General features: G+C 36.6%; 1 protein-coding gene across 1 annotated transcript; it reads right to left on the bottom strand.

Annotated features, from left to right (window-relative positions):
- Window positions 1-12112: 12112 nt before the first annotated feature.
- Window positions 12113-18103, bottom strand: LOC123865962 (lipoyl synthase, mitochondrial). The gene is made up of 8 exons (XM_045907217.1): window positions 17900-18103; window positions 16915-17107; window positions 16003-16136; window positions 15052-15208; window positions 14676-14733; window positions 13950-14102; window positions 13597-13718; window positions 12113-13082 (listed from the first exon to the last, which is right to left on the bottom strand). Exons 1-8 carry the CDS (start codon window positions 17948-17950, stop codon window positions 12847-12849), a joined length of 1104 nt encoding a protein of 367 aa, XP_045763173.1. The 5' UTR covers window positions 17951-18103; the 3' UTR covers window positions 12113-12846.

Here is an 18103-nt window from a genome sequence, read left to right as displayed (position 1 = left end):
ACCTACAGTACTAAGCAAACCAAGAGCCGTGAGTGAATCGTAGCCTAGAGAGAGACGTAGGTTCGAAACTTCTGAAATTTTTGACAGTAACTAAAATTATTTAGTAACCTTTGCAGTAATAAATTCTAATCCAATAATCTTTACCTCATTCATTGTTTTTATGATAAATTAGGACTCTATCGCCAGTTTGTAAAGCAGATTCTATTGCGAAGACCGGCAAGAAAATCAGAAAATATATGCAGCGAAAAATTCTTCAGATATTCGTCAATCTTTAGAACCACATCGATTTCTCAGCTGTCAATACATCATTCGGTATTCTGCATTTATGAATATCGAGCACAGTTGATGTAGGTACCTACCTCTAAATCCAGATCGTACTTCGCACGTGAAATTCTAAATTGTGCTATAAAAATTTTCGATACTTACGGATGAATTTGTTTTAATATTTGCAGAGGAAAGGAATAGGATTTTTGCCGTTGGACCAATCCATAATTTAACCTAAAGGTCTACCCCCATGTTAAGGTCAATCTTTGGAGTGTAGAATGAGGTCGAACAACTCATCAGAACACTTCCTATTATAAAGGCGATGGAACATGCTAAGGGAGCTTATATAGATACCTACGTATCTGCGGTGCTCCGGGCTCTCCTACGAGCTGTTTATTTACAGCCGGTTCCCATTTGTCGTCTGTCGGGCTCGGATTTTAATTGGGTGTTCCAGTGGCAAAACATTTTATATGAAGCTATTCACACTTGTCTGAAACCGATTTTGTGTCAAAATGTTCTGAAACTGGAACATCCGATTAAAATCCGGACCCAACAGCCGACAAGTCGGAACGGGCTGTTAGGGATTGTTCACAAGTCAGCCCGCTATTTGAATCCGATCAAATGAAAGCAGTTGGTATTTGGGGTCTCCCAAAGGTGAGAGCAATAGGTATTCCATTGTGGTCGGACTTGCGCTTTACAAGGAAGGAGACTGTACTCGGACGCAAAGTACCGCTTTGCTCTTTTGAGGACCTCGAGCTTTTTGGGAACTAATTTATTTAGCTTTACCTACCTTCCGAATATTCTGTTGAAACTCTCAATATAAGTAGGTACTTACTAGGTAGGTTTATAAAGCGGCAACAAGTTTTTATAAGTGTCAGGTTTTCAACTTAGTAAATTTCTTTTTATAATGACTACTATTAGTATAGGTACATGGACAGACGGACTGGGTTATTCGATATTTCTGTATTTTTCTCGTGTTCGTTGGTAATTTTATCGAGAGTATGAGTAGGTACCTGCAATCTGCATGGATTGTCGCCTCATGCACTCATTGCGACATTCCCACCGTTTCATCAAGTATGCGCGTGTCGAGCTAGCGAACATGCACCTACGTACATTCACGAGCATTTCACCCAGATTTCACCTACGAGTACGTTTCACCTAAGTGTACTTCTGGCAGGTTATCTCCTAATTTAATTTCTGTCTTCCTGATAGATTCGACGTTTCAAATTCAAATGGTATCTCTGAGGTCATCTTCCTCATTTCTCTGCGGATCGTGATCCCTTCCATTAAGAGGAAAACCAATGCGAATGACATAGACGATTTCACCTTCAAACTAGCAATTTTGACATGTCATGACCCTCTATTGACAAATTAATCAAGCAGACATTTCAATCTGCGAAATTTACGCGGACTTTTAGTATTTTGACGTAGGAGGGTAAAAGATCCAGTACATGAACGAATAAGGATTACCCTGACTTTGACCTAAAATTAAGATATATGAGAATCGTTCTATATATAATTTTTATATTTTGTGTGTCTGTACACAGTAGGTATACACTCTTAAATTATTTAAATATCAAAAAATCAAATAAAATGCGTGGTATTAATTATTATAAATTATTTTATTTAAGAAAAGGATAAATTGCCAGAAAATGAACTGGGAATTTCAGTGAATGAACGAACTCTATCTAGTGCATAAACTCTCGATTCCTATTAATAAATAAATTCTTAAATATATTTTCGGCTTGGAATCCAAAAAAAATTGACAGATTTTCACAGTTTTTGACTTATTGTATATTTTTTTCTACATTTTGCGCGATAAATCAAACACTATTTTACATAATAATAATAAATAAAACCTGTTTTAGAATGTATAATAGAGCCCTTTCATATGATATTATCCCCTTTGGTATGGTACTTTTCGATCTTGTCCCCCCTTCACCATTTTACCACCGAACCGCAAGACGTCGGGCGAGTTTCCATCCTTATGTCGTCGACATTCCATCTACACGCACAAAACGTTTTGCGTCTTCATTCCTCATACGCATGGCTAAGGTTTGGAATACTCTTCCGCGATCTGTGTTTCCCACCAATTACAATCCGGGTATCTTTAAAACAAGAGTGAATAGGCACCTTCTAGGTAAACGCGTCCCATCTTAGATCACATCATCACTTTCCATCAGGTGTGATTGTGGTCAAGCGCTTACCTATAGTGAATAAAAAAAAAAAAAAAGTTATCTTAGGTTGAAAGTCACCTAAATTTTCTGGAAAACAGTCTAAATGATTACAGAGAAAATGAAACTTAATGCCCATGTTGCACCCAAGTCGCTGGAAGTGCAACATCAGCTGCTGAATGTTTTGAGAGTAGTGAGAACAATATACCGTAACACATGTTATCAGATTTGTTCCTTTGAGCCGAGAAGCCACATGTTCTGATGCTTTTTAGACAATCTAAGATCTCTCATTAAGTGGTCCAAATCATTTTGATTGAATAGTCTAAGTTGAGATGTAAAACATCGTCACTACCTTCTGAAAGTTCTTGAAGTAGATTGGAGGTACTGGGTTGGGGCTGAGGTACAGATTTATCACCAGAAGTCAGAATCGTTCTAATTGTAGACTGCAAGTTACAATAGAGTCGCTTGGAACAATTTTTTTGCTGTTTCTTCTGGTTATATTCACAATGCAGAAATAATAATCATCATGGTGTTTAGATGGTTCGCGCCAAATTATAAGACTATTTTTAGTAAAAGTAGAGTCTATTCTTATTTGCTCATAAACGCACATATAAAAATTTGGAGTCCAGGCCTTGCTGTTAGCTGCTAATGGGTTCTCAAAGTAGCCCGAGTATGCTTGTTTTACAAAGTTAGACACACTTGCACGACATTCTTTAATACGTACTCGCCACCAAATGGTACAAAAATGATTGGAATAACTTGCAGATGTTCTTCTTGATGTTCACCTCGATAAATTTTGGAAATTACTTGTGTGATCTTAATAAAGTGTGAACATACAAAGTGTGAGTATAGTGCAAAATATGGGGGTACCTGTATCTCAAAAACTAGAGCTGCTGTGTAAAAAATTAAAGTAGATCTGAAATCAGCGACGTCAAATTAGTAAGAAACAGTTTCAAAACCTAATAAAACAAAAAAGTTGAATTTTGTATGCCAGTGAAATGATTCGGAATCGGAAGCCACTTTATATATCGCGAAATTTGGAAATGTGGTCAAATTTTCGAAATCCATATTTATCAATGAAAAGCGACATAATTTTGTAAGTAGTACCTACTTACTTCAGTTTACTATTTTTGAACAGTTTCGCAGAGGTACAACAATCGGCCTCATTCAATCAGCCGCCATATTTATAGTAACAGGCAAATAAATACAATTAAGTATTGGAACTACAATACCTATGCTCCTAAATGTATCTTAAAAAACAAGTCTCATTCAGCGTTTCAAGTGCAGAAGAGGAAGTAGACAGACGGATTAACATCAGTTCGAACAAGTACTGGGCACAAAAGGAAAGAATGAAAGGAGCTTACCCAGTACATCTTAAAAGATCCGTTACAGATACATGCATCCTGCCATGCCTAACCTATGCCAGCCAAACATGGGTCCAGACAAAGAATATAAAAAGAAATAGTGACTTGCTAAAGGGCGATGGCAAGGAGCATAACTTAAGGAAAAAATATTCAAAGTGAGAATTGAAGACATAAGAAAAAAGACAAAGCCTACAGACACCTTGAGACATGCTCTAAAACTGAAATGCAAATGGTCATATTGTATCGATTTTTACAGATGAAAGAAGGACAGGAAAAATCTCCCCTTGGCCAGGTCCAGCAGGTAAAAGAAAAATAGGTAGACCGAAGACGCGTTGGTCTAATGCTATTGTGCAAATCGCGAGAGAAAATTAGCTTGATAGTACCAAAGACAGAGAGAAATGGGGATACCCAAGAGGGATCCTTATCCAAGAAAGAAGAATACCAGAATAAATATTTAAAAAAAATCTAAAGAAAAATTAAACCGACTTCAAAAACCACAAACACTAAAAAGTAAAAATAATTTTAGTGATTGTGGTTTTTGAAGTCGGTTTTATTTTTCTTTTGAAAATTTTTTATTTCACAATTTTTAGTGGCCCCACTGTACTATAATATGCCATACCCAGTTAAAACCCTACTGTTTACTAAGATATTACACTGATCGCGAGCAATTTGCTCTTATCCATTGAGGAGTTCCGTTCTCCATCTCGGAAGATATTCATCAGATCTTCATCGAATTTATATGGGACCACCTGCGAAGTATACCCTATCAAACAAAAAAAAATCCAAATCGGTCCAGGCGTCTTTGAGTAATCGGAGAACATACATTAAAAAAAAAAGTTACCGAGGAATTCAGAACCTCTTCCTTTTTTTGAAGTCGGTTAAAAATATACTAAGATTTACTAACATGGTGTTATACCACAGAGTAGCGAACAGAGGCAAAGCTTCTAAGAAGCGAACAAAATTTATAACTATTTTGGTAGGGTTGGCACAGAAGGATACAATTTAATAAACAATAGGTATTTGTTCAACAAGATGGCAAAGTTTGTTTTTTGTTGTGATTGCTTAGTTTAAATATCGATCGATAGATCTAAATATCGATTTTGAACGAAATCAGTCACTTTACAAAGAATTATAAATGGTGACAACTTTTTAAATTTTGGTAACAGTTTCCTATTTTGATCCCAGGGAGCTCTAAATATCGATTTTGAACGAAATCGGTCAATTAACAAAGAATTTCAAAATGGCGTCGACTTTTTTAAATTTTGGTAACAGTTTCCTTTTTTGTGATCCCAGGGAGCTTTAAATATCGATTTTGAACGAAATCAGTCACTTTACAAAGAATTATAAATGGTGACAACTTTTTAAATTTTGGTAACAGTTTCCTATTTTGATCCCAGGGAGCTCTAAATATCGATTTTGAACGAAATCGGTCAATTAACAAAGAATTTCAAAATGGCGTCGACTTTTTTAAATTTTGGTAACAGTTTCCTTTTTTGTGATCCCAGGGAGCTTTAAATATCGATTTTGAACGAAATCGGTCAATTAACAAAGAATTTCAAAATGGCGTCGACTTTTTTAAATTTTGGTAACAGTTTCTTATTTTGTGATCCCAGGGAGCGCTAAATATCGATTTTATACGAAATCGGTCAATTAACAAAGAATTTCAAAATGGCGTCGACTTTTTTAAATTTTGGTAACAGTTTCTTATTTTGTGATCCCAGGGAGCTCTAAATATCAATTTTGAACAAAATCGGTCAATTAACAAAGAATTTCAAAATGGCGTCGACTTTTTTAAATTTTGGTAACAGTTTCCTTTTTTGTGATGCCAGGGAGCTCTAAATATCGATTTTGAACGAAATCGGTCAATTAACAAAGAATTTCAAAATGGCGTCGACTTTTTTAAATTTTGGTAACAGTTTCCTTTTTTGTGATCCCAGGGAGCTCTAAATATAGATTTTGAATCAAATAGGTCAATTAACAAATAATTTCAAAATGGCGTCGACTTTTTTAAATTTTGGTAACAGTTTCCTTTTTTGTGATGCCAGGGAGCTCTAAATATTGATTTTGAACGAAATCGGTCAATTAACAAAGAATTTCAAAATGGCGTCGACTTTTTTAAATTTTGGTAACAGTTTCCTTTTTTGTGATCCCAGGGAGCTTTAAATATCGATTTTGAACGAAATCGGTCAATTAACAAAGAATTTCAAAATGGCGTCGACTTTTTTAAATTTTGGTAACAGTTTCTTATTTTGTGATGCCAGGGAGCTCTAAATATCGATTTTGTACGAAATCGGTCAATTAACAAAGAATTTCAAAATGGCGTCGACTTTTTTAAATTTTGGTAACAGTTTCTTATTTTGTGATCCCAGGGAGCGCTAAATATCGATTTTATACGAAATCGGTCAATTAACAAAGAATTTCAAAATGGCGTCGACTTTTTTAAATTTTGGTAACAGTTTCTTATTTTGTGATCCCAGGGAGCTCTAAATATCAATTTTGAACAAAATCGGTCAATTAACAAAGAATTTCAAAATGGCGTCGACTTTTTTAAATTTTGGTAACAGTTTCCTTTTTTGTGATGCCAGGGAGCTCTAAATATCGATTTTGAACGAAATCGGTCAATTAACAAAGAATTTCAAAATGGCGTCGACTTTTTTAAATTTTGGTAACAGTTTCCTTTTTTGTGATCCCAGGGAGCTCTAAATATAGATTTTGAATCAAATAGGTCAATTAACAAATAATTTCAAAATGGCGTCGACTTTTTTAAATTTTGGTAACAGTTTCCTTTTTTGTGATGCCAGGGAGCTCTAAATATTGATTTTGAACGAAATCGGTCAATTAACAAAGAATTTCAAAATGGCGTCGACTTTTTTAAATTTTGGTAACAGTTTCCTTTTTTGTGATCCCAGGGAGCTTTAAATATCGATTTTGAACGAAATCGGTCAATTAACAAAGAATTTCAAAATGGCGTCGACTTTTTTAAATTTTGGTAACAGTTTCTTATTTTGTGATGCCAGGGAGCTCTAAATATCGATTTTGTACGAAATCGGTCAATTAACAAAGAATTTCAAAATGGCGTCGACTTTTTTAAATTTTGGTAACAGTTTCTTATTTTGTGATCCCAGGGAGCTCTAAATATCGATTTTGAACGAAATCGGTCAATTAACAAAGAATTTCAAAATGGCGTCGACTTTTTTAAATTTTGGTAACAGTTTCTTATTTTGTGATCCCAGGGAGCTCTAAATATCGATTTTGAACGGAATCGGTCAATTAACAAAGAATTTCAAAATGGCGCCAACTGTTTTAAATTTTGGTAACAATTTCCTGTTTTGTGATCCTAGGGATCCTCAGATATTGATTTTGAACAAAATCTATGACAGTTCAAAAAAATAGATTTTAAACACTATTTAAATTATTATCATTAACATTAAATTAAATGAAAACACGACGCGCGACGTGTACTGCAGCCCCTGAGCTTGAGCACAGGCCGAGCCGGTATAAACCGATTTCTCTCCGTACGCGACGTAGCGCCTGTGCTCACGCACACACGCGCCTCAAGCTTGTAGTAGTGTACCTATCGTAGCGCGCTTGTATGAAGCTTTGACTCTGTTCGCTACTCATGTGGTTATACAACGCAATACCACACTCACAAACACTCGTACAAACATACAGACAAGTATATACTCACACACACTCACACACACACACACACACATGGACGCACACGCACTTTTGAACGGTTTGAACGGAACACGGTTTTGAAATTGAAATTGAAAACAGTGTAAGAATTTGTAAGAAAATATTTAAAAAAGGTATATCAGCCGGTTTTTTATTCCAGCTCTTAATACATGTAAAAACGTCCAATCTGTTCATTTACTCGAGCCTTTACCCTAGTACCTAATTATATCGACCGCCCCATATCAAAACAAAGTAAATGTCATTTTTCCGAAAATCGTTTTATGTCATAAGCCTAACTTTCATAGTATGTCCCGTTGTATTGTAAGGACACCCACATTAAAGTAAAATTAAAAGCTAGTAAGTCGCTTTGACCTCTGTCTTTCTGTCCGTCTGTCCGTCTGTCGTGTCTGTCAAGAAAACCTATAGGGTATTTCCCGTTAACCTAGAATTATGGGCAGGTAGATAGGTCTCAACTCTCATAGCCCAAGTAAAGGAATAAATCTGAAAACAAATTTCGTGATTCTAGATCAACGGGAAGTACTGTATAGGTTTTCTTTACGGACGGACGGACAAACGGACAGACAACAAAGTGATCCTTTAAGAGCTCCGTTTTTCATTTTGAGGTACGGAACCCTAAAAAAGAAAATGATGCAATGTAATGAATAAATGTGTAGGCAAGTCTTCACACTAAAATATTTAAACCCCTTTAATTTAAAAACTGTCATAGCCTAGTGGTTAGAACGTCCGCCTCCTAATCGAAGGTCGGGGGTTCGATCCTGGAATCACGTTCTACTAACTTTTCAGTTATGTGCGTTTTAAGCAATTTAATATCACTTGCTTTAACGGCGAAGGAAAACATCGTGAGGAAACCTGCATACCTGCAAGTTTTCCATGTTCTCAAAGGTGTGTGAAGTATGCCATTCCGCATTGGACCAGCGTTGTAGACTATTCTATTCTTTTGAATTTAAGCCGCTTACTAGGTTTTGATTTGAGAAAGCTGGAATGCCAGATTTGACATTAATTGACAAAATTGAGAGACCTAAGCTTGTATAAGAACACAGAAGTGTCATAATTCGTGTTCACTTTGCCTAACGTCTCTCAGAGAGCAGAGAGAGATTTAAACTGTTTCTTATAATCACTGGCCATATTTCAAATGCGAAAGTGTGTTTGTTGGTTTAATATTTAATCACACTGCAACGGAGCAACCAGTCGACGTGGTTTTTTGCATCGATACATTTAAAGACCTAGAGACTGACATCTCTCTCCGCATCGTATTCTTTATTGCTGAGGGTTGTGACCTCTTACCATTATTCCTACATCTAATGGTAGGTTTTCTTGGGATAATAATGTGGTGGATTCAAAGAGCCTACGGAACACGACTAGAAAAACGAGATTTTGACTCTTAGGTTTAACGGTTATGAATTATTATCAGTGATATAATTTATTAGCGCTGCCAGGTAAAATGACATTTATCTCAGAAAATCAAAGAGTTTCCACGAGATTTTTTCCAAGGTTGCGCTACTAAGTACATATATTATGAAGAGGAAAGGTTTGTTTATTTGTTATCGATAAACTCTGAAACTACTGAACTACTTGCACTAAAGACATAATCATCAACATCAACCGACAGACGTCCACAGTGAATATAGGTCTTTAATAGGGTCTTCCACATGCTACGGGTTTGCGCCGCCTGAATCTTTGCGCTTGCGCTTGACGACAATCATGCTTTAAAGAAAGCAGTGATGAGGTCCAAGTTGGAGCACGCTTACCTAGAAGATGCCTATTCACTCTTGGCTTGCAGGTATCTAAGGTATATATGGCAGGAAACACGGCCCCCGAAATGGCGTTCCAACCTTTAGGCTCTCCCCATTGCCCGCAGCATGAATCTGAGCTTTCTTATGAGACCCATGGTTATATTATGTACATATAATATCTCATAAGAAAGCTCTAACACACAATCCAGCTAAGTAAGTCCAATTTCGAAAAAAGCTAGCTAGCCGACAAATCTAACTCAGGCAGCCTTCGGGAATCTTCGAGATGTCTCTCGTCCAAAATTCCTCAATGCTTGAAGACCAGTCTTTGAATAGTGCATATTGTCAGTGATGAAATATGGATCCGAAATATAGGTCTTTTTTTTGTACACAGGAAATGCCTGACGCATACCCCTCCGTCATGTGGGGCTTGCACCAAACTTGCACTACTACGAAATCCATTTCGGAACACGGCACCCGGGACGAGGCGCGCTATCTCCTAGAAAACATAGGTATAATACCTATTTAGAACACTTACTATCTGTCATCATAATCTATGACAACCTCCGAGTATTTACCTGGTAAAACCGTAACTTTAGAATCAAATTTAGTATATAAGCAGGCTTCATTTAGAAATGAAAAAATCCCTATTTTATTTTTCAACGATTATAAACACAACTTTCATTCAAAAATAATAAGCTTAAATTCATTTTAAATAATATTTTGCGACGAAATGACGCGCGCAGTCCGCCCGTCATGAGAGTCCAGTGGACACTGAATTCCATAGAGCGCCTGCAAGAAAATAAATAGCACAGGAAGTTTTTTGGTTAGTTTTAAATTATTTAAGAAATGAAAAACATTTAGTATAAAACTAACAATTAAAATTGATTGCTAAACCTAAACATATCATTTTCTGGAGGTTGGCTTCAAAGTGTCAAGATGTTAAAGAAAATTTTTACAGAACAAGTTGCGAACAGCAATGTTTTCAACTTGTTTTTTTTTATTTATTGGGATAATGTATACAAAATTAAAAGAAGTACTTATAATCTTCACAAACTGAAGTTTTTAATTGCATGTATTTAATAGCTGTTAATGCTTTAGAAAAATAAACAATTCACTTCAAAGTACAGCATTTTTGCGATTTGTCAAATAGCCATAGTCTTAATCACATAATTTTCTTAGTAGGTATATCTAGTTACTTACTTTAGTTTACTAAAGTTCCAGACTAAATTAAAAATAATAAAGTTGTCATGTCTTTGGGCCGGCCTCTAGTTATAGAGTACCTAGTTTCCAACGCCAAGTAATAAGGTAGGTACCTACCGATCATAGTTTTATTAACTCCTCTAAAATCATAACACCCTAGGGACGATATGCGGCGCAATTCTTTACCAACGATCGCATCATCCATTGCCTCTGCCGACGCCGCCTTTGCCGGTGAGAGTAAAACAGTTTTAGAAACAAAAGAAAATATCTATTCATGCATTGTCTTACCCCCGCCGCGTCACATACGCACGGGCGCGCTAAAAGCCGCCCCTAGACCCCAGACCCCAGTACTAACACACGCCGTTTGCTGACCAAACGTGCAGCAGATACGTACGTGCCGACACTAAACCTTCCTCCGTGGAGGTGGCAGCCATTTTATTTTTAACAGACTTCAAACAATATAAAGTTGAAAACTAAAACCCGACTGCGATCATCTTAACAGGGCTCTCTCCGTCACTTACTCCATACAATCGTAGTCCCAATTTCATTTGAATATTAAGCAACCAAAGTCTATGAAATTTTGCAGAAATATTCTAGAAACTAATATCTGTGTCTGTGGTGTTTTAGATTTTTCTAAAAATATGTAGTTTTAAAATTACAGGGGCTCCAAGATTTGTATGTGAATTTTTAAAACCGCGTAACTTTGAAACCGAATATTTTAACGGAAATCTGGAAAACCACAGGCATGGATATTTGTTCCCGGAAAGTTTCTACAAAATTCCATTGAGTATGATTGGTTAGTATTCCAATGAGAGACGAACTACGTTTGTATGGAGCGAGTGACGGAGAGACACCTCTTAATAAACGCTGAAATAGGTATTAAATTGTTTTTCTGTCGCATGATATATTATGTTATTTTAGTACATTTATATACATAAGCTCAAAATTTTCTCCTCTTTCATTTGACATCCCACTCGATACAATAGCAAAAAACACTTCATTCATCAAAATCGGCTCAGTAGTGTTCGCCTCGGTGGAACACACTTAAATATAAACTTACATACATACATAGACTGCTAAAATCATTACCCTTCCTTTTGGCTTTGCCGTAGTCGGGTAAAAAATGCCACATCGAAGTTGTTCTGCCCTCGGCGTGGAAATGAGTGCGTCGTCAGTAATTCAGTATTCAGCGCGCAAAGGTGGCGTGTTGATTTTTTCTCCCGCCAAAGAGCAATCGTGCGAATTTCGGCGTTGCTATTGCTGTCGCTGCAGCTACTTACTTTTTAGGGTTCCGTACTAAATAACGGACCCTAATAGTTGCGCCATGTCCGTCTGTCTGTCTGTGCGTCCGCGGCTTAGCTCAGAGATTAAAAAGCTGTAATATCAAAGTGGTATAGGTAATAAAATCTTTAGAAAAGTTTTTTTAGGGTATGTTATACGTGAAGGTACATAAAATGTGGACGAATTTTTTTCTTATCTATCTAAAATTGGTGAGGGGCGTATTTCGGTAGGTCTTTCAAAAATATTGCGGTGAAAACCATTTCTCGATACATGGGTCCGTTTGCGAAATTATTATTTTTGTATTGCTTTGTTTTTGGATGGATATAGTGAGAATGTAGAACAAGTTTGTGGAAAAAAAACTACTTTTATAAAACAAAACTTTTAATAAAAACGTGTAATGCTCTATTTATAATATTCAAGTACCTATTGGTTTACTTTTTTAAATATTACCATAGTAAATAATTTTCCTTGAGTGTAGCTAAAACACTATAACAAATAATTTAAAATAACTATATAATATATAATGAAATCTATATATTATTTTGTTATGTACACAAATATACAATTTTACTGTACAAACTAATTGTATTGCCTACTGAACAAACATCTATTTTGTTATACATATTTCTTTATGCTTTGGTGTACAATAAAGAATATTTTCTTACTTTTTACTTACAATATTGTGTATTAAGAAATAAGATTTTTAAAACTATTTACATTTACTAGCAAATAGCCTAATCTATAAAAGCTGTACATTACTAAAGTGTATAATAATTTTATTATTGTTAAACTAATCGCACTTTGACATACAAAAATTTATTTCAGGGATACTTTAAATTTATTTCCAATCAATTTCAATCAATTTTCAGTTCACGAGCGCGAATTTTTATAATGTTTACTATCTCCGGGGTCCGTGGTTCGACTTCGGGCACGCAGCTCTAAGGTTGAGATCTATAGAGGGCACTTTGACTTTACTTAGACGTAAGATTCCGCTGACGAGATTAACCCGGACCGCGGCGTGTGGAAGTTCCTGCAAGAGACCTATGTCCAGTCGTAGACGCCTACTATAGGTTGATGACGATGATCACATATTTTCTAATGAGTATTAGTAACATTTTCTTTCGTCTCGTATCATAAGCTCTTGGCCTTCCTGTCCCTCAGCAGACTGGCGATGAAGAACTCCCCCGCTCTGTATGAGGACCTGACTAGCGGTCCGCTGGCGGTGTACAGAAAGCCGAGCTGGTTTCCGTAGTCCTCCCATTGCTTGAACTTGGCTGGAGTTACGTACTCGTGCACTTTCAAATGTCGTTTGGTAGGTTGCATGTACTGGCCCAGGGTTACGCAGTCCACGCCTACAGATCTTAGATCTGAAAAATGTTAGTTTAGCTAAGTTTCTAAGTTTTGCAGCAAACCATAAAAGAATAATCAAGTGCGAGTCAGACTCGCACGCGAAGGGTTTCGTACCATTATAACACTATTAGGTATATTTTTTTTTTAAATAGCGAAATTTGCCATCCTGGTTTTTATTGTTTGTTGTTTTAGCGGCAATTGAAATAAACACTGTGAAAATTTAAACTCTCTACCTATTACGGTTTTTGACATACATACAGCCCTTGACAGACAGACGGACGGAGAGCGGCGGTTTAGTAATAGGGTCCCGTTGGCACCCTTCATATACGGAACCCTTAAAAAGTCCACCACTGTCTTTTTCTTTTTATTGGACTTTTTTTTATTAGACTATGAAAGTTTCGTATATCGAGGCAGTTATTAACTCTTCGACATCCATTTTGAAACTGACGATCCTGGTATCTACTCAGGTGTTTCCCGATTGGTAGCTCAAGACATAACAAAAATCAAAAAAACAAGATGTTTTCTACCAACCTTTCATAGTCTGTTGGACCTGCTGGTCGGTTTCTCCTAAGCCCAGCATGATTGAGGACTTGGTGATCAGGTCTGGGTTGATCTCCTTCGCAGTCGCCAACACTTTGAGTGTTTGTCTGTATCTGTAAACGATTAATCCATATTTTTATGGTTCCGTACCTCAAAAGGAAAGAAACCTTTATAGGATCACTTTGTTGTCTGTCCGTCTGTCTGCCAATCCGCAATTGGCCAGCGTGGTAGACTATGGCCAACCCCCTCCTCATTCTGAGAGGAGACCCGTGCTCCGTAGTGAGCCGGCGATGGGTTGATCATGCTCTATCATCATAGGTAAGTAGTGTAAGTATAGTACATACCCAGCCCTTTTGTCCCTTACGAAGGGCGTAAGTCGTTCCACGGTCTCGATGTTGTGCGCGAACACGTCCAAGCCACACGTGGCTATGGTTTCTATAGAATCGCGGTTGCCACGGAAGTCCGGTACTAAACATTCCACCAGTATTTCTTTACTCCTGAAATATATTTAACAATAGGTGGTCACAAAAAACTGGAATAAACATGAAATAAAATAAAATAGACAATTCACAATTTTCTATAGAAATATTATTTACTAGCTGATACCCGCGACTTCATTCGCGTGGATGAAGGTATTGTAAAAATCCAGTGGGAACTCTTTGATTTTCCGGGATAAAAAGTAGCCTATGTGCTAATCCAGATTATAATCTATCTCCATTCTAAATTTCAGGCCATTCCCTCGAGTAGTTTTACACACACACATACACACAAACTTTCGCCTTTATAATATTATAGTGTGATACATCTTATTACTTATTTCTCACCAAACTATATTACAAAATACAAATTTCATAACCCCAAATTAAGGCTTTTTCTATTTTGACAATGTGGCTAATTAGATTACAGATAGGATTGATTATTTATTATTAAGTATTATCTGCCATATAACAGCTAGTACTATCCTTTTCCGCAAGGATCCTTTGGAACAGGACAGTAATACATTTGAACTTGCCATTTAGAGATCATGTACAAGAGAATAATCCGTAACTTTCTATGAAAAATGTACTTACTGTCTCTTAATTTCCCGAACAGTTTCAGCGAAATGTGATGAACCGCCGTCAGGCAAATCTAAAAACAGCAGAACAGAACTACTACAGATTCAGACAGATCTACTACTACTACTAAAATAAATAAAAACCTGTTTTAGAATGTTCAGATAAAGCCCTTTCATAATGATTTGTGTGGATTTATCCCACATTCGTGTTTCAATACCCCTCATTGTACAACAGTTGTATAAATAACTATTAGAAAGAAAGAAAGAAAGAAAGAAAATTCATTTATTCATCTTGATTGTAGGTTAATGGTTTCTAATAATTACTTAATAATAATCGAAAACTTCCTGCACCTAGTAGTACCACTTATTAGGAATACTAGTATAATATTTACCATCTCTATCAACAGATGTGAGCACAATATACCCTAATCCCCACTCATGTATAGCTTTGCCAGTGTTCCGAGGCTCGTCAGGGTCTAACGGAGGAGGTGCTCTGGAAGTCTTCACGGAACAGAACATACACCCTCGCGTGCACGTGTCGCCCATCAACTGCAAGGGAGAGTAAATCATAAGACTCAGAGACAAATGCCTGTGAACAGATTCATTAAGAACACAGATTCTTGACACATCTCAATTGGAGTAAAGAAACTGGTCAAGTGCGAGTTGGATTCGCATTCGAAGGGTTCCGTACCATGATCACACTAATATTATAAAGGCGAAAGTTTGTATGTGTGTGTGTGTGTGTGTGTGTGTGTGTGTATGTTTGTTACTCCTTCACGCAAAAACCACTGGACGGATTTGGCTGAAATTTGGAATGGAGATAGATAATATCCTGGATTAGCACATAGGCTACTTTTTATCCCGGAAAACCAAAGAGTTCCCACGGGATTTCGAAAAACCTAAATCCACGCGGACGAAGTCGCGGGCGTCAGCTAGTATAAGATATTTTAATATTTTCATGTGCATCACAGCAAGTTAATGACAACAGCGCCATCTATGTGTGATTTAGTAAATTAATTTTTTTGTGAACACATTTTAATTTTATTTTTTTTGTGATATAACCACAAATTCTCTGTTTTTCTGTCTATTCACTAATTCTTCTCTAATTCCAGTCAGGAAAGTGATGTGGTTGGTGCATGCCACCACATCACTATATTATAACTTATAAGATTAGTAATAAACGGTCTTGCTCAACAAAGGATGTGTATCAGTTAAGCATACACCCACGATAGTGAAGCTGTACCTAGGATTGGTATGGAACTCTAAAATTGATGGTGATCACAATGGACCTGAGGTGGTTAAAATGATACAGGGAATTCAAGGAGCTTTTATGAGCAAATTACCATAATAGTAGCAGTGGAGGTGCCATTCTTGCCCCCGCTCCAGCATTCACCAATGTTGGGGCACCTAGCTTCCTCACACACTGTACTGAGCTTGAGACTGCGCAATTGTTTCTTTAGTGCACTGAATTTTGAACCTGAAATATAAGCCAAAGAAATTGAAATACATAATAATGTATCTCGAGTTAGGTATACACATCATCATCATGATCAACTCATTACTGGCTCACTATTTCTCTCTACCAGTCTGCTCTCACAATGAGAAGCGTGAGGCCATAGTCCATCATCCATCCTTGGTTAGCGACCCAAGTGGGGACTGGCATACTTCACACACCTTTCAGAATATTATGAAGAACTCTCTGGCATGCAGGTTTTCTCACTATTTTTTCCTTCGCTTTTAAGCAATTAAATATCACTTGTGTTAATAATGAAAGATAATACACACATTCAACCAATAAGGGACTAAAATGGGGGTTTGTAATTTGTGTAGTCCACACAGCCGAAATTCTGGAAATAAGCTAATGACTCAATAAGTGAAGAGTGAATATTGATAACTAGAGGATACCTGTGACTTCGTCCGCGTGGATTTAGGTTTTTAAAGTTCCTGTGGGAACTGTTTAATTTTCTGGTAGAAAAAGTTGCCTATGTCAATTACATGGACGCAAGACGGGGGCCTTGGTATCAAATTTCATACAAATCGGTTATACCTCTGCCTTTAAGAATCCCTGGGATCTCTTTAATTTCCCCAGATAAAAGGTACCCTATGTCCTTCCCCGGGATGTAAGTTAACTCTGTATCAAATTTCATCAAAATCGGTTAAACTGTTGGGCTGTGAAAAGGTAGCAGACAGACGCACACACACTTTCACATTTATAATATTAGTATGGGAGTATGGATATGGATAACAACAGATACCTGTAGGTATAGAGGTCTTGAGCCACGGTGGCAGCCTCAGCCTCTCTGACTCCCCTCTTTCCCTCTTCAACTTGCCCTCATAGTCGTCCCAGGTCTTAGGCCTGTCCTCAGATACAAAGTCTGACAAGCCTGGACCTTCCCGCAGCTTCTCTCTTATGGCATCCAGCTTACTGGAATATGCACATCTTTGGAGCTGAAATTTAAAAGAAAAACCGGTCAAGTACGAGTCAGACTTGCGCATGAAGGGTTCTGTACCATTGTAAAAGAAATAACACTCTTTAATTTTTTGTGACGACTTAATTTAATAATTATTATAACTATCTAAAATATTAAAATGTTTTAAATGAATAAGAATGTTGCATGTAGTTAATTTTAAAAAAAATGTAATGAATTTAATGGTAGTAGAATAAATGGCTATTTTATTTTTATTTTATTTATTTTTATTAATTTTTTGTGACTTAATCACAAATTCAAGGTTTCCTTGTACTTGTGCTATAAGACATAGCTACCTGACAAATTTCATAATTTTAAGTCAACGGGAAGTACCCTATACCCTATACGTTTTGATTCCCATGACAGGTTGTGACAGAGTATTTCTTTAAATGGTCCTTTTTATTATGAAGATACGGAATCCTTTACGACACAGGTAGACTACTAGAAACTTACATTAGAATAGAATAGAATAGATTTCTATTCAAATAGACTTTTACAAGTGCTTTTGAATCGTCAAATAATTTACCATCATCATATACGTACGCCTCTGTATTTATAAGACAATGTAAGGAGCTAGGCGATATTGGTCAATACTGTAATGCAGTTCTGTACCTATCTATTTGCTGGTTCTACATGGTCTCTTTGCTAAGAAACATTGCAGGAACATGCTGCATTATATAAAAGGAACACGGTTACAATATCCTATTTTAACAATTTGCGTATTAGAGCTCATTTTATTAGATTGTAAATGGATTGTAATGAATATTTTTACCTCGTGACACTTTGGTATCAAAACGTGTGGTTTGATAGAGTTTCGTAACATTTCGATATTGATCTATGATTATTGTACTTGTAGGAACTTATGAACAATAGTTTTGCAATGGGAGCACATCTCATGAATTAGGTACAATTTATTAAAACTATTATCATTAATTTTGTTAACAAGCAGCAAGCAATTTATCAGTAAATGTCAAAA

This window comes from Maniola jurtina, chromosome 6 (genome assembly GCF_905333055.1).
Source record: "Maniola jurtina chromosome 6, ilManJurt1.1, whole genome shotgun sequence".
Lineage (NCBI taxonomy): Eukaryota > Metazoa > Arthropoda > Insecta > Lepidoptera > Nymphalidae > Maniola > Maniola jurtina.
The sequence above is the reverse complement of the archived record's forward strand: the minus strand, read 5'-3'. Positions and strand labels throughout refer to the sequence as shown.